This window comes from Spinacia oleracea, chromosome 5 (assembly GCF_020520425.1).
Source record: "Spinacia oleracea cultivar Varoflay chromosome 5, BTI_SOV_V1, whole genome shotgun sequence".
NCBI classification, from domain to species: Eukaryota; Viridiplantae; Streptophyta; class Magnoliopsida; order Caryophyllales; family Amaranthaceae; genus Spinacia; species Spinacia oleracea.
In genome coordinates, this window is record NC_079491.1 from 35,675,336 (window position 1) to 35,697,120 (window position 21,785).

Below are 21,785 nucleotides of genomic sequence, written 5' to 3' on the forward strand. Positions count from 1 at the left end.
AAAATTGCTATTGCGGGAGAAGATTTGCAATTAGGAGCTCGGAAACGGCAAAAAATCCGCAAAAGCTTTACTACAAGTGTGATCCTTGTGATAATTTCAAATGGTGCAAAGGTTTTCTTGAGCACACAAGTGATGAAGTTCAGAGCAAGGGAAACAGAGATGATGAAAACAGGGGAATGCAAGAACAAAGCTGGGGAATGCAAGAACAGAGCAGGGGAATGCATGAAGAGTTGAAGCTATTGAAGAAGAAGATCAAACAACAGAAACAGCAAATCAATTTTGCAATAAAAATTGGTGTATTAATGTTTGCATTTCTGATTTGGATAGCAATGAAGTAAAGTTGTAACAAATTTCATGAAATAAAGAGACTTTGTTCCATAAATACTTGTTCAAGCAAATAAGCTTTACATAAACTGAACTTTAAGTGGACAAACACCACTGAACTGCACAAAAAGAGGTGTTCTAAGCATTTCACTGTTTCCAAAAAATGATCTCTGCACAACTGTTTCCAAAAACTGATTCTAACTAAACTGATTCTGACTAAACTGATTTGACTAAGTTAGTTTAGCTTTGTGCACTACAATTCACAAAATATAGCCAACTGAGGTGACTATGCAGCTGCCTTTGACCTCTTCCTTGTGTTTGGTCCCCCATTTGATGTACTTGCTCCTGCTGCACCACTCTTTGAAGTGCTTGGTCCAGTGGCACTTGTTCCTCCACTCTTGCATGTTCTTGAGTTGTGACCAAACTCTCTACACTTTCCACATTTCACATTTGTGTTCCTCTTCCCTTTCTTTGATTCATTTGCCCCTCTCTTTCTCTTCTTAGCAGGTCTGCCAGATGGTCTTTTGATGGTTGGAGGCTGAATGGAAGGAAGGCCAAAGTCAGGCCACTGAGATGGATCTGCCATAGGATGAATATGTTCTGCATAGGTTAGCTTGTATGCAGCAGCCTTGAACCATGGGGATATGAAATCATGGGGGTTAATCCTTTGGTCATATATGACCCTCAGTGCATGCTTGCAGGGGATTCCACAGATCTGCCACTTCCCACAGGCACAACTTCTTGTTGCAAGCCTAATTGGGAAGTTGACATGTCCATCCCTAACCTCAAATTCACCCCCTCCACATGCTGTGGCATAACATAACCTGGACTCAGCTGTCCTCTCCTCTAACTCTTTCAATGCATATGCAGTGAGCTGACCTTCCTCCATGTCAACTGCCTTGTCAAATCTAGCCCCCACCCTCTGCATACACCAACTTCTGATTGCTGTACACCAGACATTAAACAACAAACAACAAGTTCAGGGGTATATTATGCATGAATATGATTAAACAACAAACAACAAGTTCAGGGGTAATATTATGCATGAATATGATTAGAAGAGTTATACCTTCCAATAATGAGAAGACAGGCATGTCTCTGAAGGGCTTTGTGCATGCATTGAATGACTCCACAAAGTTTGTTGTGTTGTGATCACAACAAACAGTAGAGTCAAACTTATGCCTAGACCACTGCTCAATGCAGCTGTTCAAGTATGCAGTGGCATTTGCATTGTACTCACTGATCTTTTCCATGGTCTTACCAAACACATACTCATTGTATGCATTAGCAGCTATCCAAAAGAGCTTGTGGAATGCAGATCCACTGAAGCCATTGTTCTTACAATTCATGTATAGGTGTTGGCAGCAAACTCTCCTAGTTGCTCTAGGAAAAGTTTCTCTAACTGCCAACTCAACACCCTACACATCAGCAAACAACAAAAACAGGTTCATTAATATAGAAACATAAACATAAGAAAAAGTAAAGATCAGAAAAGAGTAAATATCAGATCAGTACACATACCTTCATCCTATCACTGATGAAGGTCCAATCATCTCTGTTGCAACCCTCCTGCTCAAACATTTGCCTCAAACATCTCATGAAGTAGGTCCAACTGTCACAACTCTCAGTGTCTACTATCCCATAGGCAAGAACAAAAATTTCATTGTTCCCATCTATGCCAACTGCTGTCAGTAGAATGCCCTTGTAGAAACCACTTAAATGAGCCCCATCTATTCCAATTATGGGCCTACAACCCCTTAGAAACCCCCTGACTTGTGCAGCAAATGAGAAGAAGCAAGCTCTGAATTTTGGGTTCACATCCCCACTACTGGCCCCCCATGTTATAAGTGCATGACTCCCTGGGTTTGTTTGCTTAATCATCTCAGCATATCTAGACAACAACTCATATGCTTCAGCCCAACCACCATGCAGCTTTCCCTTTGCCATACTCCTGACCTTGTACAATAGCCTCTTTTTCACCCTCAACTGAAACTTCTCCTGTGCATACCTCCTCAATGTCTCCACTGGAATCTCTGGATTTGCCTCTATTTCCCCCAACATATGCTTACACAACCACTCAGAGGTCACCACTGGATTCTCCTCAAGCCTCCCACAAGTTCTGTGGGACCCACTGATCACCTTAATGGCCCAGCTAACATTGTCAAACAACCTACTGGCATGTATCCTCCAGTCACATGACTCCACTGCACACACTGCTGTGTACCTCCTATTGTCAGCCCTCTCAACACTAAGCCCAAACCCCTCCTGTATGCAGTAACTTCTCAACACTTCAAGAAATGTGGCCTTATCATGAAAGATCAACCAGGGTTCTAACTTAATGGACCCATATGGTTAATCAGTCCATATTTTGCCATTTTTATAGGCCTTATCCATCTTTGAGGAACCATTTAGACAATCCTCAAACCCCAAATCAGGAATATCATCAGGAATCACCTCATCATCAACATCAGAATCAATCCAATCATTCAGAACATCCTCTTGTTCAGAATCTGATTCCTCATAATCAGAATCCTCACTCTCCTCTTCTGAACATATCTCACCAACATCAGCAAAAATCCCTGGTGTCTTAGACCTTCCTGTACCCTTTCACCCTTTTCCCTTTCCCTTGGAAACCCAAGTTCCAGCCTTCTTAGCAGTGACTTTGTTAACCCTAAACCCCTCAGGTCTAGCTCTGCCCCCCTTCTTTTTCACTGGCTGAGCTTGATCAGGTGGTGCTTGATTGTTAGGCTCATCAGTTTGGTTGTTCTGTGGTGGAGTGGGATTTTGTGGTGGTGGTGGAGGGGTGTGATGTTGTGGTGGAGAGGTGGGATGTTCTGGTGGTGGTGTGTGTTGTTGTTGTTGTGGTGGAGAGGTGGGATGTTCTGGTGGTGGTGTGTGTTGTTGTTGTTTTGGTTGGGTGGGTTCTTTCTGTGGTGGGGGTGGTGGGGGTGGTGGTGTAGGTTGTTTGGTGGGTTGTTTAGGTGGGGTGGGTTTTTTCTGTGGGGTGGGTTGTTTAGCTGATGCCCTCCTTTTGGGGGTTAGTTTCTTAGAAGCAGGCTTATCCTTGCCTTTTGACTTAGAAGCAACATGATTTGTGTGTTTGGGTGGGGTGGGTTGTTTCTTTGGGGATTCTTGTGTTTGTTGTGGTTGAGAGCAACCTGGAAACACCTCATCAGCATCATCTTTGCTAATGACTCTCACATACTCAACCTTCATGTCCTCACAATCAACAACAGGGACCTCCATAGCCACAGTGTACTCCATTTGTTCCTGTATTTCCCTCAAAATGTCCTCCCTTTCCTGTTGTTTCCTCATTGCCTCTTCCTCCTCTCTTTGAGCCCTCAACAGTTCCTCTTGTCTCTCCTTAAGTTGTCTCTCTTTTTCCTTTCTATGATTCTCAATTGTTGCAACAGCATTCCTAAACACCAATCCTGGTTTATCTGTTCCCTCAACCCAAATTTCAGCAGTGTCTTTACCCCAATTCCATCCCCACAGAAGCCTTAAAGTCTTATCATCATTCAATTCAACCTTACCACAAGGACCCTCAACATACAAGCTAAAGGTACTAGGCAAAAAAACATCTTGCTTAACTGATTCCTCAAAGATATCAAGAAACAACTTCAACAAACGATATTTTTCCATGTCTCCCACTCTAATATCAAAACTATGTGACCCATAACGTAGTAACAACCAAATAGCACTCATCCTAAAGGGAAAAAATAATGAAACTAACATCAATTTTCATTCCAACAACCACAATTGACCAATAACCAACAAGAAATTTGCGCAATTTTTTAAAAAAAACTGACAATTTCACAAACCCTAACCCTAATCGATTTTGTGAAAAAAAAACAAGTTTACCAGCAAAATTAAACAGAGGAGAAGAGATTATTACCTGGAAGTAGACTAACCAACTTGTAAATTCCCGTTTCCTCTTCAACACTAACTCAGCTGGAAATCGCCTCAAGTTTCTCCCTTTTTTGTCGCGATTGAAGCAAAATCACAACCCACGAACTCGCCTTTAAGGTGCGCAGCAAAATTCACAAAAATATTGAAGATCTACCCAGAATTTCTAGGGTTTGAGTAGGATTAGAGCTTGAAGAAGAACAGGGGAGAGGAGAGAGAAAGAGAAAAATGTGAACGGTTTTTTTTTTTTGGTCTTTCTGTGAAAGTGAAGGAAGTCAATGGCGCTAAACCAAAATTAAGGGCAAATAAGTAAAACACCACTAACGGCAGACTAACGGCGTTAGCTGACAGGTGCATGTCATGAACAGTACGGATAAATAGGGGTATATTATGTGAATCGAAACAGGCGAGGGTATTTGGTGCGTTTTTTAAAACCTCGGGGGCATTTCATGAAAAAACCGAAAAAATAATGGTCATTCATTATTCTACTTTATCGTCATTAGTTATTACATATTATACTACTAATCCTCGTCTCTTTAATTTACTAGAGTTGTACTGCATCCATCCCATATTTATAGTATTACTTAACTAAAAACACGGGTTTTAAGAAAAGTGTAATATAGTACACGGAAATTTAGAATATAGTACATTGATAATTGATTTGTATGAGAAAGTGAAATATAATACATGGATTTGGAATATAGTACATGGAGAAGTTGTGTTGGATTTCAGTGCATTTTTATTTAATATAGTACACGAGAAAGTGGAAAACTCAATGGCCAGAAATAGAAACATGATTATAATTTTGGGACGCTTATAATAGAATCAGGACTACAAAAACGGGACGGAGGGACTACCAAAAATTAGGATTGATACTCAACTTGATGCCTAAACTACCGTCCCCTACTTCATCTTCCCCATTCTTCACCTTCCCATTAACTCTCCAACCTTAATTATTTTCAATGTCAATTTAATTCAATCCCCGAATCTTCTCCCCTTCTCCTGTAGCATTAATTCAAAATTTAACCTCACTACTAGACTTTTTGACTGATCCATTTTGAAACGGTAGGAGATTATAGGGTGCTTTAATTCAACATTTCTATTGTTTATTTTCATGCATGCAATTCAAGCCGTAATACCACCTCCCCCCCTCCCCCTATCTTCTCTCTAAGCACGTTGTTCTTGATTTTTCTTAAGCACGTTGGAAGTATGTTGTTTATTTTTCTTGCTTAATTAGTTGCAATTCATTTTGCAGAGAAGGATAATCTTATAATGTATGGTTTCCATGCAAATGATTAAATGTGGGCAAATTGTCATCGACATTTTGATACTTTTAGGTGGGTTTTATATGTATATTTTTTGTTGTTAGGGGAACTTACAATTAGTTTTAGTTCTCCTATAAGAAAAGTTTTGTCTGTATAGTTTAATAGTTAGACTTTGTTAAGTCTTTCCCTTAATTGGATTACATGAGTATAGTCGTAAACTGTAGGAGTTGCAAATTTGTTTGGTCTTTGTACAAATGATATGTTATTGGTGGTAATAAGTGATTTAAAGCGGATCTATTTTTTCAGGGAAGATGAACATAAGAAAAAAATGTAATGATTAAAAAGACAAGACTTGATATGTTAAAGTTTTAATTATTGTCATTTGATTTAAACACCTTCTAACACCCACTTAAGAACAACATAACTTCTAAATTCCATTACCCGACCAACATATAACCAGCCCGTTCGTCGAACGGGCCAAAAACTAGTTAGTAATAATGAAGCTTGTTTTTTTTAATGATGCAAATGATGTCTTACTACAAACCAAAGCAAAGCAAAGCAAGGAAGCCACGTCACATATTCTAGTAAAAGGACACAAAACAGAATAAAACAAATCCAACGTAAATAAAAACATAGGACTTGATCGACAAACTACAATTCATATGCATCTTTTATTACTTTGATCTCTATAATAAGATTGAGCATCTATTTGGGAATGAAACTTGTACTATAAAAAAGAGTAATATGTACACAACACAATTAAGAAAAGTAAAGAAGCTATGGTAACAAAACACCTCTATAAATAAACTGTAATCAATGTATGTGTAAATAACGTAGAATGAACTAGAGAAATATTACAATAATTCGTAAATTGATTCTACTGAGTATTAATAACAATCAATGGCAAGCAAGGGCATGGTGATGACATGCTCGGCTTTGTCGAACAAGGCCTTTACCAGCCCATTACCTATTAATGGGTTAATCCCACCACCTTCTGTGGTCTTGGTTAGACCTTTAAAGAAACCTAATTCAAGGTCATTTTTGGTGGTACGAGCACAACAAGCTGGTGGGCAGCCAATTGACTCTGTCCATCCTGTGACAGGTGCACCTTTCAACAAAAAAGTTGCCCTTCTTGAAACTTCTCCATACGGTAAATTTAAATACGGACTATCCCATTTTTATAACTATTTTTTCCTTGTTACATACTACTACAACATGATACTCTCTCCTTCTCTTTTTGTTTTTTACGTTTAATATTTTTCAAGCGTTTTAATAACTAATTAATGTGTATTGAGATTTTTCTAAGTTTTTCCTATAAACGAGGAAAATTACTTTTATTTATAATGTTTTCCCTCTTATCAAAATTCTGATATTGGGAAAATGAGAAAAAGTTAATGTTTTTATGGAAAAGTGTGAGGGATTAAATGACTCAATTGATTTAATTTGTTAATGTAATAATTAGGTACAAATTTTGATAGAATATTAAATCATTTATGTGATAATATAAAAGGAAATGTAAAGAACATTTTGAAACACCCAAAATGAAAACGTAAAGAACAAAAAGAGACGGGGGAGTAGTACGTATGATACATAAATCGTACTCCCGTACATTTTTTCTTTTTTTTTGCAAGGTAAGATGAATAGCTCTATCGGGTCTGGTCAACCTGCCCGGATTAGCAGGCTAGACACTTTGAGAGTGGGGGAGTGATAAGGGGAACGTACTCCGTACATGAATCTGCGTAATTAATAGTTTGAAGTTATTTGCTGTACGGACACCCTGGAACACTAGTGAGGACGAATTTGAGATCAGGATGTGGTTCGACATGCCAGGGACAGCTGCGGAAAACATACAAGTGGATGTTGTGGATAACATGCTTGTCATCAAAGGAGAAGGTGGAATTAATGCCTATGGGAAGAAGGTAATTAGCCCCTACCAAACTACGGTTCAATTGCCTTCTAATTCATGGAAAGAAGAGATAACTGCCGTCTTCAAGAATGGTGTTCTGTACATTACTGTGCCAAAGATCATCAAATTTGACCACAAAATTATCCAAATCCCAGTCAGATCATCCGCTTTATCGTAACTTCATTATTTTACATGAGATGAAATTGTCTATCATCTCATGTTTCGTGGGAGACATTGTTGGTTAAGAGCTTATCAATTACTTCTACTAGACAAATAAGAAGCTTTGTTTGTTTGTATTGGTTTCAAGTCGTATGTCCCAGAACGTACTTGTAATTGATAGAGTATAAAACTAATCTTAGGGCTTCAACCATCAGCTTAAGCTTTTGGTTGAGTTCAGTAATCATACACTTATATGTCAAGTATAAGCAATCCTGGCTATTTGTGCTACTACCAAAGGCGTGATATCTCGACAGTTTAGCCTCGGCGTTGTGGAAGACTGTCAGCGTGACGATTCGCGTTATTTCACAACGTTGTTTATGTCTATAAAATTTCTCGACTTGTAAAAGCGTTGAGATATTAGTCGTATCACCAGTAGAAAACTCTTCATTTGCGTCGGTCATTTAAGCCCATTTGCGTCGCACATTGTGCCATGCAAATAAGAGCCATTTGCTTCGCAGTTTAGCTAAACTTGCGGTGCGCGACTCTCACCGCATACGACTTGGACAGGGAATGCAGCGCGCTTAGCGTCGGAATTCGCAATTACTACCACTTCTACCCCGGCCAAGCAACCAAAGCCGGGGACCTAGGTGAGAATAGCTAAGAATTTCACTCATTTATTCTGAGTGTACAAGTTCCGGCCAGAATGATTGGGAAAGATCAACCAAATTGGAATTTGAACCGCTCACGAAGAGGTTTTGAGCTTAAGCGATCAGAGCGAAGTTTTTGGGCACTGCCCTACTTTTGTCCAGTTAGGAGAGGTGCGTGCAGAATCCTGGGAAACTATCACGTTAGGTTTGGAGAGAGATGAGACCCGTTTAATTGACATAAACCCGAGTTATCGAGTGGGCAGAGCGCTAACCAAGTCTGAGTCTTGTGCCTCAATGAATTTTTTTAACATGCTGAAAAGTCATTTGCGTCGCTGATTAGCTAAAACAGCGGCGCAAATGACTTTTTTTAACATCCTGAAAAGTGATTTGCGCTGCAGTTTTAGCTAAACTGCGACGCAAATGACTTCTTTTATTAGTTAAAAAAAGTCATTTGTGTCGCTGTTTTAGCTAATCTGTGACGCAATTTTTTTTTTAACATACTGAAAAGTCATTTGCGTAGCAGATTAACTAAAACAGAGACGTAAATGACTTTTTTTAACATCCTGAAAAGTGATTTGCTCCGCAGTTTTAGTTGATCTGCGACGCAAATAATTTCTTTTATTAGTTAAAAAAAGAAATTTGTGTCGCTGTTTTAGCTAATCTGTGACGCAAATGATTTTTTATTTATTTATTATTTTTTCGGATATTTTTGTTTAGCAGCTTCATTTCATGTAGCTCGATCACATTACACTTTATATACAGGGCATAAAATAAAAGGAAAAGTTGAAAATTTCTGCAAAGTCTCCTTTGTAAGTTGACGCTTCCCAATACCAGGAATGTTATAATACAGATAAACTTGTCAATCCAGTTTTACAACCCAATATGGAAAATCCATCATAGACCAACCAACATGTTGATAAGGAAGCTAACTGTTAGACACAATAATATGTGAATATTATTGTACCATATATAGCATTGTATTTATAGTATATGTAACCCTAGTTGACTTTGTAAACACTATATACACTACTACAAAAATTGGCAAAGAGACCCTTTCAAATATGCCAAAGAGACCTTCTCTGGACAGGTCTCTATCTCACATGTCTCTTTGATAAAGAGACCCCCTCATTAGAGGGGATCTCTTATTAAGAAAGAAAATACCCTTTATTAGAGAAAGGGGGTCTGTTTTCCTAGTGACTCAAAAAATAATTTAATAGCGGAAGAGACCCACCATTAGAGAAATGAGGTCTCTTTGAAAAATAGAGGAGACCCATTGTTAAAGAAATGGGGTCTCTTTGTTAAAAAGTTCAGACCTAATATTGAAGACAGGGGGTCTCTTTGACATTTTAACATTTTTTTATTATGAAAAAGGAGAGACATATTATTATAGATGACGGGTCTCTTTTCAGCTATATTTTAAATAAAAAAAAAAAACTGTAGCATAAACACCAAAAGAAAAACGTCAAAAACAAAATTATCATAATATTAGTATCATATACAATGCTTAACAACAAAAATTTAGAACTAAATACATATGCAATTAAGTTTTGCTGGAACATTAAATGGCATTAAGCCATTTCATACTACCACCTATATTTTTCCTAAGTTGTGTCTTGAAAGATCACCCAAAGCATGATTCTAACGTAACATGCTCCAACATTCGTATCTAATCCACAATCACGCTCTTGAATTCATCAATATTAGTTTGCGGAGTAGGCACCGGGAGCTCGAAGAAATAACTACAAGACAACTAAAGCAAGTGAGAGAGAGTCCAAGGATCACAACTTTACAAGTCATAAACATAAAGCATAAGATCACTAATTCACAAGCCAAAGTTGTGAAGAACAACATGAAGAAACTCCAGTTATAAAAGCAGAACAAGACAAGCTGATAAGCACAAGATTGTAGAACTATTTTCGTGATTTAGTGAATGACATAAATATATTAGCATTACTACCATTTATTACCACCTACTGTATAAGCCGCTAAAGAGTTGAAGAATGCAGCAACTCTTCACATTCATAACTGGCATTAGCATAAAATAAATATTAACATACTATATGGGGATGGTATCCGCATCAGGGCTTAAGATAGCTATAAGCCTATAAGGTAATTGTTGCCCATGCTTTATGTAACCAATTTCACTCAATCTTACGATTAAGGGCTTAGGACAGTTCATCAACATCATACCAAAGGTTAATTGAAAACTACAAGCCCCGTTTGGACGTATTGAACTGCTTTCATAAACTATGAAACATCATTTAGTAGTAACCATTTATGGAATACGCCATATATCTAAAAGGAAAAATCCCAGCCAGAATTTCAAAAGCTATAAGCACTTACAGATAGCAAATAGAATCACTCCTCGCGCAATCAAGACAGTAGGCATGCTCGCATGGACTCTGCATAAACAAAAGTTTATAGTTGTTATTAAACAAATGAATTCCACGACAAAATAGATTAGTAATCAGGAATATAGGTATTGTCTTGCATGGTCCAATAATAACCAGAAATGGCATTTAATCAAACTCCTACTATATTATGTGCCCCCTTTCACATTGCACCTGATCCAAGTCTTCTGACAATTTGGTCATCCAACCAGGGTGTTTAACCTAATTTGAAAATATTTCTCAAGGATGCACATAAATTGTAATTTGACTACGGATCAACTCATACACTTTCTACGCCTTGACAATCATAACTTCTCAGAGGACCTCTAATATACAACAGATGCTCACTTCCTGATTCATGGTTTAGAGTTATGTTGATCACACTCCAGTTACAAAGCCACCACCTCCCCCACCAAAAAAAAATCTAGTGAAACTTCTCTAATTGGTTTACTTTCTAGATCTGAGAACTAAAGGCAACATCATCTTTCAACCCAAGCAACCCACGCAACCCACAACATCACCAGGAGAAACAATGGTCCAGTCAAAAAAGGCAAACGAATAAGGACTAGAAGTACTTCTGTTACACGGATCTAAGACTACACAAGCTCAGCGAATCAACCGCTTACCATGCATAGTGACACAACCAGGTATCCTGAGCTGAATTCTCATAGTGATAGACCTAAAAGATAAACATTTACTTCAACTAACCTAATATCTCGTGGAAGGGGTTGTTTTATATGCAAGACTCTCACAACAGAAATTCAAACATACACTTTTTTTATCCTATGATGGTGTTAAACTCAATTTTTGAAGGATAGATCCTTATTTATCTCTGTTAAGCTATTCAAATAAGAACTTTACTCTTACCTAAACGGAAATCTGCATAGACAAAATACCAACAGTCGATGCCTCAAAATAAAACAATATGTTATCTGGTCCAATTAAATTTTGACAGAATTATGAAAGGCAAGAAACAAAGACTTGAGCTTCTAAAGAATCAGCAAAACTACTTTGTACATGAAAGAAATTAAGTGAGAAATAAAAGGTTCACTCTACTTAGTTCTCAACAACCACACATTGCTTGATCTCAAATATGATGAATATTTGTGAGATGTAGGTAGATCCCTCTTTTTGGAGCAACATGTTCGACAAAAAAAAAAAAGGACTCAATAGCCTAGTTCTGCCCATGATTATCTTAATTAAAATGTCTTATCTCAAGTTCACAAGACAATATATGCACAAGAAGTTGCTTATAGACTATACATTAGTTACGACGTCGAATTTGCCCTCCTCGAAGATCTTTCCGAGTAAATTCCGCCATATATACCAGAATTTAAGACATACAACAATATGACAATATGTTACTAAGTTTACCAAGTTTAAAAAAGGCTCAAAGTTGAGAATGTTAGCAGAAGTTTTGCTTACGGCACAATCTGCAATGACCATAGGAAAACCCAACATCATCTATCCAGGTCGAGCAACCAAGCACTCTAATCATCAGGAAATTAGAAAATCAAGTTAACAACTTAAATAAGCTAGAGTTAATTTCTACAGACAACCAGTTTAGATGGTTAGTGAAGATAGACTAGTGTCCTGTCAACTTGATATGTCAAAAGTTACAATCACAACCTATCATATCTATTCAGATAATCAAAGCACCTTCTAAAGAACATCTATAATATCAATATCATTCACGAAATAAATCAAGGGTAAGATTTAATTTTCAAGACTCCTGATAAAACCTCAACCCCTCTACATAATAATTTACAGTTTTCAAAGGATTTAGAGGAAGAGAAACAAGACCTGTAGTACCAAATTTGTTAGAAAAATCTAATATTCAAAAAATTCACAGAAATCATACAAATTTGTGGAAGAAATATTTCCAAAGTGCAGGGTAATTTTCACAGAAAAACATTGCAATTACTCTAACATTCAACTAAAAGTACAACACCAAATCAAAAAAACGAAATTCAATTAAAAGTAAAACACCAAATCACCAAAACAACTGAAAATGTAAAGAGAGATAAATAGATTTACAGATTCGTTACCAAAAATTTCTTAAACTTTTCTTTTAGCTTGCGATTCATCCCTTGTTATGTTAGCTTCTATTTGAGCTATGCGACTTGACTCCCCATACAAAACCTTCAACGCTGATACATCTTTCAATGAAGACATTGGCATTTGAAACAATTGAAGCTCAAAAACAAAAATTCAAATTTCGGAAATTAGGGTTTGTTATTCAACTCCGATGAGCTGAAGAAATTGGTGAGCTGTAGAAAGATATATTTGTGGGTTTTTGATTGAGGGAAAAGGGATGCGAATTTGGGAATGATAGAATTCATTGCGAATTTGATTAGATCTAAAAATGGGGGAGGGGGCTTGGTTTTCGCTGGTACAAGGAAGGAAGGAAGATTTAGGGGTTTTGATTCCAAGTTCTGTCTTGCGTATTAATTTTAATTGAATTAGGAACAGACCCGTTACAGAGATAACGGGTCTCTTCTTTTTCCCTCAGTGGACCCCCCCGACACCAAAGACCTCTCATTAATGTCAACGGGTCTCTTTTTTATCTTTCATTGTCTAGTAAGTGGGTCTATGTTAGCATAAGAGACCTGTTATTTTTTATATGAGGTCCTTTTAATCAAAGAGACCCGTTAACTACTCTAAGGGATCTGTTTTTAGAGATCTCTTTGGACATTTTTGTAGTAGTGATATATATATATTCGTAATCAATGCATAGCCTCCTAAGGGAGAATTAATCCAAGTTTACATGGTATCAGGCTAAACCCTAGGCCTAATTTTCTACTTCCGCTGTCTTTCTCTTCTACCTTCTTCTTTTCTTCTTCTTCTCATTTTCCATGGCTGGTGATGATGATTCGGTGCTTCCTCCCTCCACCGCAATTGTTCATGCTTATCACCCGGCTCTTAATGCCACAAATGTCAAGGCCCTAATCACTCTTGTTATTGACGTCGACAACGTGCAATATACCCCTTGGGCGACATTGTTTCGTAATACGGCGAAGGTGTACATGGTATTGGATCACATAGACCCTAAGATTAAGAGACCTAAGGATGTTGATGGCGATTTGTGGGAACGACTTGATGCGGTTCTTCAGTGGCTGTATGGCACGATTTCCAAGGACCTATTGCTCAAGGTTTTGGATGAGAATGCTACTGCTTTGGAGATATGGAATCGGTTGCGTAAGATTTTCCAAGACAACCGAGGTACACGAGTCGTTTTACTGGAAAATCAATTTGGTAATATTCGAATGAGCAATTACCCTTCTCTTGATGAGTATTGTCAGGCTCTCAAGAGTGTTGCAGACCAACTAGCCGCCCTCGAACACCCTGTTTCGGAGGAGCGACTCGTTCTCCAGCTGGTCGGCAAGGTGGACCCCGAGTTTCGTACTATTGCCACCATCATTCGGCAAACCACTCCCCTGCCCTCGTTTGATGAAGCATGTTCCACCTTGGACCTTGACCGCCTTGGTCGTCTCAATGAAAAGGACGATGACTCCTCGTCCACGGCTCTTCTGGTCGGCGCTCCGTCTCACAGCAACGCCCCAACCGGGTCTCAACAACCGGCGACTGGTAACGGTGGTGGTGGGGGACGTGGTGGCGGCGGCAAGTCAGGGGGTGGGAGAAACAATTACAAGAACAAGAAGAAGGGTGGAGGTGGTAACTCGGGGGGTTCGAACTCAGGTGGGAACCGTGGACAACAACAACAGCAGGGGCTGCAGCAGCCCATGTTCCCAAATCAGTGGGCCAATTGGTGGGCCCAGTAGTGGGCTTGCCCACCTTTTCCATTTCATGCCCAGGCATGGAGACCAAATGCTACTCAGCAACAAGGGGTATTGGGCCCTGGACCACGACCCCAACAGCACGCCCAACAGCCCAATGGGGCATTCTTGATTCCTGGTTCTTCGTTCCAGCCTACTGACCTCCCTGCCTTTTTCAATGCAATGTCGATGCAACCTCCGGACCCGAATTGGTATATGGATACGGGTGCTACATCTCATCTCATGAATGGTTCAGGTATTACTCCATCTATTGTCAATTGGCGTAATTTAAATTCTCATATTATGGTTGGTGATGGCACAAAAATACCAGTTAGGGGTTCTGGCACAAAATTCTTACCTAAAAATTTTCCGTCTCTCTCTCAAAAATATTCTATATGCTCCCAATATCATTAAGAATCTTGTTTCCGTTCGTCAATTCACTACCGATAATTTTGTCTCTGTTGAATTTGACCCTTTTGGTTTTTCTGTGAAGGACCTACGGACGGGGAAAATTGTGACGAGGTGCAATAGTGTGGGTCATCTTTATCCTCTCCTTCAGAATTCTAATTCTTCTTCACCATCTTCTTTTGCTGCTCTCTCTTCCGATGTCTGGCACAATCGTTTGTCACCCGGGAGATCAAGTTCTTAGTTTTCTTAGAAATCGGAAATTTATTCAATGTAATAAGAGGAATAACCTCATTGTTTGTCATGGCTGCCAATTAGGCAAACATTGCCGGCTTCCTTTTTCAGTTTCAAATTCTAGAACTTGTGTTCCGTTTGATATTATTCACACCGACTTGTTCACATGTCCTCTTAATAGTCATACTGGATTTCGCTTTTACTTGTTATTTCTAGATAATTATTCTCATTTCCTGTGGATTTTCCCTCTTAAATCTAAGTCGGGCGTGTTTCCCACGTTTGTTCGCTTCCATACATATGTTAGAACACAATTTGGGGTTTCTATTAAGGCTTTACAGTGTGACAATGGACGTGAGTATGATAATCACCAGTTCACGTCGTTTTCTCATGCTCATGGCATGATTTGGCGTCATTCTTGTCCTCATACGTCTCCTCAAAATGGCAAAGCCGAACGCATGATACGAACGATTAATAATATAAGTCGTTCCCTTCTCTTTCATGCATCTCTCCCTCCCTCCTTTTGGGTTGAATCCCTTCACATGGCCACATATTTATTAAATATCCGCCCCACTCGGCTTCTTGCCAATCTCACTCCCGTGCACTTGCTCTACCACAAAGCTCCCACGTACGATCACCTTCGTGTCTTCGGGTGTCTTTGTTATCCAAACCATTCCGCAACTGCACCCCATAAGTTGAGTCCACGGTCTTCTCCGTGTATCTTTCTTGGGTATCCACCCTCCCACCGTGGTTATCGTTGCCTTGATATTTCAACTAAGAAAGTTATAATATCCCGTCATGTAGTTTTTGATGAAACCCACTTCCCAAATTCACCAAATTACACACCTAATGCCGGGGATTATTCTTTTTTGGGTTCTGCAAATGAGCACACACCCCCACCCCTAGTTCGTGTTCCCCTTATCCCGCCAGCCGTGGCCCAGCCCACGCTGACCTCTCCTATGGCTGATTCCATGGATCCTCCTTCTCGGTCCAGCCCATCCTCTGTGGTCAGTCCAACTCGTGGGCCAAGCCCATATTCCATGGATTCAGCAATCACACCTACCCTTCCCTCTTCTTTGGACTCACGTGGGAGTTGTGGGCAGAATAGGCCACCCCTGTGTTAGGTTATGATACATATGACAATACATAAATCATGCGGAAACAACCATTAAGCCAGGAATACATATTATTTACACATAATCATATAGCATAATTTAGATGCATACTCTTTGTTGCGTGCCTTCCCTAGCTGCGCCCGAACCGAACAAGAACAAGTCTTTAGGATTCCAAGTGTCGTCCCTCCGTAGATAGTCCACAGCACGTCCGGATCCGCCTTAAGATTGACCAACTAGAATCGCCTTTAAGGTACTAGAATTTTCGGCACTATTGAGCAAGGAATGTGGCTGAATTTTTCTCTTAAAACTCACTTTGAATACTTGAATTAATCTCTGAAAATATGTGACCCTAGGCACGTATTTATAGAGTTATGGAAAGGGAATTGGAATCCTAGTAGGATACGAATTAATTAAACTTAGAATCCTATAAGAACTCTAATTAATTAATTTATCCTTTTAGGAATAGGAATTTAATCATATACTAATTCTAATAGTTTTAGGAATCGTGCATGAACACAAACTCACACACACATACGGCAGCCACGAGGGCCGCCCATGCGTGCGTGCGAGCAGCAGCCCACGCAGCGAGGCCCATGGCCTTAGGCGCGCGGTGGGCCTGCCTTGCGGTGGGCCTGGGCGCTGCCTTGGCTGGGCGCGCGTTTGGCTTGCTGGGCGATGGCCCGACTTCGTGCTGGGCCTTCGTCCGGCAGGCCTCGTCCGATGCTAATTCGTACGATACGCTTCCGATTAAATTCCCGGTTCCGGAATTCATTTCCGATACGAACAATATTTAATATTTCCGATTCCGGAATCAATTTCCGTTTCGAACAAATATTTAATATTTCCGTTTCCGGAATTATTTTCCGATTCCGATAATATTTCCGATTCTGACAATATTTCCGTTTCCGGCAATATTTCCGATTCTGGTAATATTTCCATTTCCGATAATATTTTCCGATACGTACCATGTTTCCGTTTCCGGCAACATCTACGACTTGGATAATATTTATATTTCCGATACGATCCATATTTCTGTTTCCAGCAATATCATCGTTTCCGGAGTATTCATTTCTTGCCTGTGACGATCTCAGCTCCCACTGAAACCAAGATCCGTCGATTCCGAATATCCATAGATGGAGTATCTAATGCCATTAAATACTTGATCCGTTTACGTACTATTTGTGTGACCCTACGGGTTCAGTCAAGAGTAAGCTGTGGATTAATATTATTAATTCCACTTGAACTGAAGCGGCCTCTAGCTAGGCATTCAGCTCACTTGATCTCACTGAATTATTAACTTGTTAATTAATACTGAACCGCATTTATTAGACTTAACATAGAATGCATACTTGGACCAAGGGCATTATTTCCTTCAGTCTCCCACTTATCCTTAGGGACAAGTGTGCATTTCCTAATTCCTTTGTCGCTCGATGCTTGCTCTTGAACATAAGGTAAGAGTTGTCATCCTTATTATGTCCAGAGGTGTTCCTCGGTTTCAGAGTTCAACTGATCAAATAAACAGATAATCATAGCCTATGATTCATCCGAGCACGGCCATGCATTTCACAGTTTCTAGCTCTCCGAGTGGCCTTGTACAACTTTTAAGCATCTCATCCCGATTTATGGGAGGACAATCCCAATCTTGCGATCTTGAGATTAGACTTCGTTTGATAGGTGATTACCTGAGCGTTGCCTTTATAGCCTCCTTTTACGGTGCGACGGTTGGTCAACGTCAAAGCAACCAGTTCTCAAACAAGTAATCTCAAATCACTCAGGTATTGAGGATTTAGTGTCTAATAATTTAATGAAATTTACTTATGACAGACTTTCATCTCTTACAGTAAAGTTTCATAGGTCTTGTCCGATACTAGTCTTCCCAAAGTAAGTATCTATGCAAATGATTATGACATTGCCATGTCCACATAGTTCAAGAAACAGAACTACTAGTCATCTTGCATTCTAGTCGTCTAACGTTTTCTATGCGTCCAATTTTATAGAAAACTCCGACTAGGGACCATTTTCAAACTTTGACATTCAAGTTCACTTGATAGACATTTCTTAGTCACAGGACTGGTCCTGACAGTCTATCTTGAATATATCGTCAAATTGAAGGGACTCATCATTTAATAAACCACAAATTAAATGGAAAAATGAATTCTTTTCATTTATTGTGAATGATTAACCAATAATGTTTTACAAAGATTTAAACTCTAAAACTTTAAAACATTAAACAGAGACATCAAAGTCATTCTCCAATATGCTTGATTCCCATAGCTGCAGTGTGCGAGTTGTGCTTCGCCTGCGGCAGAGGTTTAGTTAATGGATCTGATATGTTGTCATCAGTTCCAATTTTGCTTATCTCGACTTCTTTTCTTTCAACGAACTCTCGTAGAAGGTGAAATCTACGAAGTACATGCTTGACTCTCTGGTGGTGTCTAGGCTCTTTTGCCTGTGCAATAGCTCCGTTATTGTCACAATACAGGGCTATTGGTCCTTTAATGGAGGGGACTACACCAAGTTCACCTATGAACTTCCTTAGCCATATAGCTTCCTTTGCTTCTTCATGTGCAGCAATGTACTCCGCTTCAGTTGTAGAATCCGCAATGGTGCTTTGCTTAGCACTTTTCCAGCTTACTGCTCCTCCGTTGAGGCAGAAGACAAACCCAGACTGTGATCTGAAATCATCTTTGTCGGTTTGGAAACTTGCGTCCGTATAGCCTTTAACAATTAATTCATCATCTCCACCATAGACCAGGAAGTCATCTTTGTGCCTTTTCAGGTACTTCAGAATGTTCTTGGCAGCAGTCCAATGCGCCTCTCCTGGGTCTGACTAGTATCTGCTCGTAGCACTGAGTGCGTACGCAACATCCGGGCGTGTACATATCATAGCATACATTATTGAACCAATCAATGATGCATATGGAATCCCATTCATTCGTCTACGCTCATCAAGTGTTTTTGGGCACTGAGTCTTGCTTAGAGTCATTCCATGAGACATGGGTAGGTAGCCTCGCTTGGAGTCCGCCATCTTGAACCTATCAAGCACCTTATTGATATAAGTGCTTTGACTAAGTCCAATCATCCTTTTAGATCTATCTCTGTAAATCTTGATGCCCAATATGTACTGTGCTTCTCCTAGATCCTTCATCGAAAAACATTTCCCAAGCCAAATCTTGACAGAATTCAACATAGGAATGTCATTTCCGATAAGCAATATGTCGTCGACATATAATACTAGGAAAGCAATTTTGCTCCCACTGACCTTCTTGTATACACAAGATTCGTCCGCGTTCTTGATGAAACCAAAGTCCTTGACTGCTTCATCAAAACGTATATTCCAGCTCCTGGATGCCTGCTTCAATCCGTAGATTGATTTCTTTAGCTTGCATACCTTTTTAGCATTCTTTGGATCCTCAAAACCTTCAGGCTGTGTCATAAACACAGTTTCTGTTAAAACGCCGTTTAAGAAAGCAGTTTTGACATCCATCTGCCATATTTCGTAATCGTAATATGCAGCGATTGCTAACATTATCCGAATAGACTTTAGCATTGCAACTGGTGAAAAGGTTTCATCGTAGTCCGCACCGTGGACTTGCCTGTAACCTTTTGTAACCAATCTAGCTTTGAAAACTTCAAGTTTCCCATCCTTGTCCTTTTTCAGTTTGAAAACCCATTTGCTTCCAATGGCTTGGTAGCCATCTGGCAAATCGACCAAATCCCATACTTGGTTTTCAGACATGGAGTCTAATTCAGATTGCATGGCTTCTTGCCATTGCTTGGAGCTAGGGCTCGTCATAGCTTCTTTGTAAGTCGCAGGTTCATCACTTTCAAGTAATAGAACGTCATAGCTCTCGTTCGTCAAAATACCTAAGTACCTTTCCGGTTGAGATCTATATCTTTGCGATCTACGCGGGGTAACATTTCTAGATTGACCATGATTCTCACCAGATTCTTCTAAAGATCTCTGAGTTTCATCCTGAATGTCATCTTGAGCATTCTCTAGAGTTTGTTGTTTGACTCGAATTTCTTCGAGGTCTACTTTTCTCCCACTTGTCAGTTTGGAAATGTGATCTTTCTCCAAAAAGACACCATCTCGAGCAACAAACACCTTGTTCTCAGATGTATTGTAGAAGTAATACCCCTTTGTTTCCTTTGGATAGCCCACAAGGATACTTTTGTCAGATTTTGGATGAAGTTTGTCTGAAATTAATCGTTTGACGTATACTTCACATCCCCAAATCTTAAGAAAAGACACATTTGGAGGCTTTCCAAACCATAATTCGTATGGAGTCTTTTCGACAGCTTTAGACGGAGCTCTATTTATAGTGAGTGCAGCTGTATTTAGTGCATGTCCCCAAAATTCTAATGGAAGTTCGGCCTGACCCATCATTGACCTGACCATGTCTAGCAAGGTTCTGTTCCTCCGTTCCGACACACCGTTCCATTGTGGTGTTCCAGGAGGAGTCAATTCTGATAGAATTCCACATTCTTTCAGATGGTCATCAAATTCATAGCTCAGATATTCACCGCCTCTATCAGACCGCAGTGCCTTAATCTTCTTGCCTAATTGATTCTCTACTTCACTCTGAAATTCCTTGAATTTGTCAAAGGATTCAGACTTATGCTTCATTAGGTAGACATAACCATACCTACTGAAGTCATCAGTGAAAGTGATAAAGTAGCTGAAACCACCTCTAGCATTTGTACTCATTGGTCCACATACATCTGTATGGATTAAACCCAATAGTTCATTTGCTCTTTCTCCAACTTTAGAGAAAGGTTGCTTTGTCATTTTGCCAAGTAAACATGATTCGCATTTACCATAATCCTCTAAGTCAAATGGTTCTAGAATTCCTTCCTTTTGAAGTCTTTCTAAGCGTTTATATGGCCTAATCGACAATGCCACAGATAGGTGAGATCTGAACCATCCTTTTTGGCCTTTTTGGTATTTATGTTATATACTTGTTTGTCGTGATCTAATAAATAAAGTCCATTGACTAATCTAGCAGATCCATAAAACATCTCTTTAAAATAAAACGAACAACTATTGTCTTTTATTAAAAAGGAAAATCCCTTAGCATCTAAGCAAGAAACTGAAATGATGTTTTTAGTAAGACTTGGAACATGGAAACATTCTTCCAGTTCCAAAACTAGCCCGGAGGGCAACGACAAATAGTAAGTTCCTACAGTTAATGCAGCAATCCGTGCTCCATTTCCCACTCGTAGGTCGACTTCACCCTTGCTTAACTTTCTACTTCTTCTTAGTCCCCGTGGATTGGAACATAAGTGTGAGCCACAACCTGTATCTAATACCCAAGAAGTTGAATTAGCAAGTATACAGTCTATAACGAAAATACCTGAAGATGGAACGACTGTTCCGTTCTTCTGATCTTCCTTTAGCTTTGGACATTCTCTTTTGTAATGGCCTATTCCATCACAATAAAGACAGCTTGATGTGGACTTGTCCTGCTTTGATTTAGCATTGCCCTTGGACTTTCCACCTTTCTTGAACGGTCTCCTTCTAGCCTTGAGTAAATCTTTGGCTTCACAGTCCAGTATTATTTCAGCCTTTCTAACAAGGTGAACAAATTCTGCAACTGTTTCTTCTCTTGGTTCACTTAGGTATAGTTGCTTGAAGCGACCAAACCCACTGTGTAGTGA

At 39.4% G+C, this 21,785-nt stretch overlaps 3 protein-coding genes across 3 annotated transcripts; 1 reads left to right on the top strand and 2 right to left on the bottom strand.

Moving 5' to 3' along the window:
* Positions 1–335: 335 nt before the first annotated feature.
* Positions 336–2,212, bottom strand: LOC130461982 (uncharacterized). The gene is made up of 3 exons (XM_056830305.1): positions 1,846–2,212; positions 1,394–1,742; positions 336–1,269 (listed from the first exon to the last, which is right to left on the bottom strand). Exons 1-3 carry the CDS (start codon positions 2,203–2,205, stop codon positions 611–613), a joined length of 1,368 nt encoding a protein of 455 aa, XP_056686283.1. The 5' UTR covers positions 2,206–2,212; the 3' UTR covers positions 336–610.
* Positions 2,207–4,239, bottom strand: LOC130461428 (translation initiation factor IF3-1, mitochondrial). The gene is made up of 5 exons (XM_056829529.1): positions 4,220–4,239; positions 2,936–4,030; positions 2,730–2,860; positions 2,281–2,612; positions 2,207–2,215 (listed from the first exon to the last, which is right to left on the bottom strand). Exons 2-5 carry the CDS (start codon positions 4,027–4,029, stop codon positions 2,207–2,209), a joined length of 1,566 nt encoding a protein of 521 aa, XP_056685507.1. The 5' UTR covers position 4,030; positions 4,220–4,239.
* A 9,213-nt stretch (positions 4,240–13,452) lies between these two features.
* LOC110799161 (uncharacterized) lies at positions 13,453–14,379 on the top strand. Its single transcript, XM_022004374.2, has one exon. The coding sequence runs from the start codon at positions 13,453–13,455 to the stop codon at positions 14,377–14,379; it is 927 nt and encodes a 308-aa protein (XP_021860066.2).
* Positions 14,380–21,785: the final 7,406 nt, after the last annotated feature.

Excerpts from the sequence above, each read along its gene's own strand:
- LOC130461428 (XM_056829529.1), bottom strand. The coding sequence starts at position 4,029 with ATGAGTGCTATTTGGTTGTTACTACGTTATGGGTCACATAGTTTTGAT. Across the intron at positions 2,861-2,935 it reads TCCAAGGGAAAGGGAAAAGG|TGAGGATTCTGATTATGAGG; the intron begins GTGAAAGGGTAC and ends AGAAGAGGAGAG. Across the intron at positions 2,613-2,729 it reads GTTTGAGGATTGTCTAAATG|TGTTGAGAAGTTACTGCATA; the intron begins GTTCCTCAAAGA and ends CATTTCTTGAAG.
- LOC130461982 (XM_056830305.1), bottom strand. The coding sequence starts at position 2,205 with ATGATTAAGCAAACAAACCCAGGGAGTCATGCACTTATAACATGGGGG. Across the intron at positions 1,743-1,845 it reads TCATCAGTGATAGGATGAAG|GGTGTTGAGTTGGCAGTTAG; the intron begins GTATGTGTACTG and ends GCTGATGTGTAG. Across the intron at positions 1,270-1,393 it reads TGTCTTCTCATTATTGGAAG|CAATCAGAAGTTGGTGTATG; the intron begins GTATAACTCTTC and ends TCTGGTGTACAG.
- LOC110799161 (XM_022004374.2), top strand. The coding sequence starts at position 13,453 with ATGGCTGGTGATGATGATTCGGTGCTTCCTCCCTCCACCGCAATTGTT.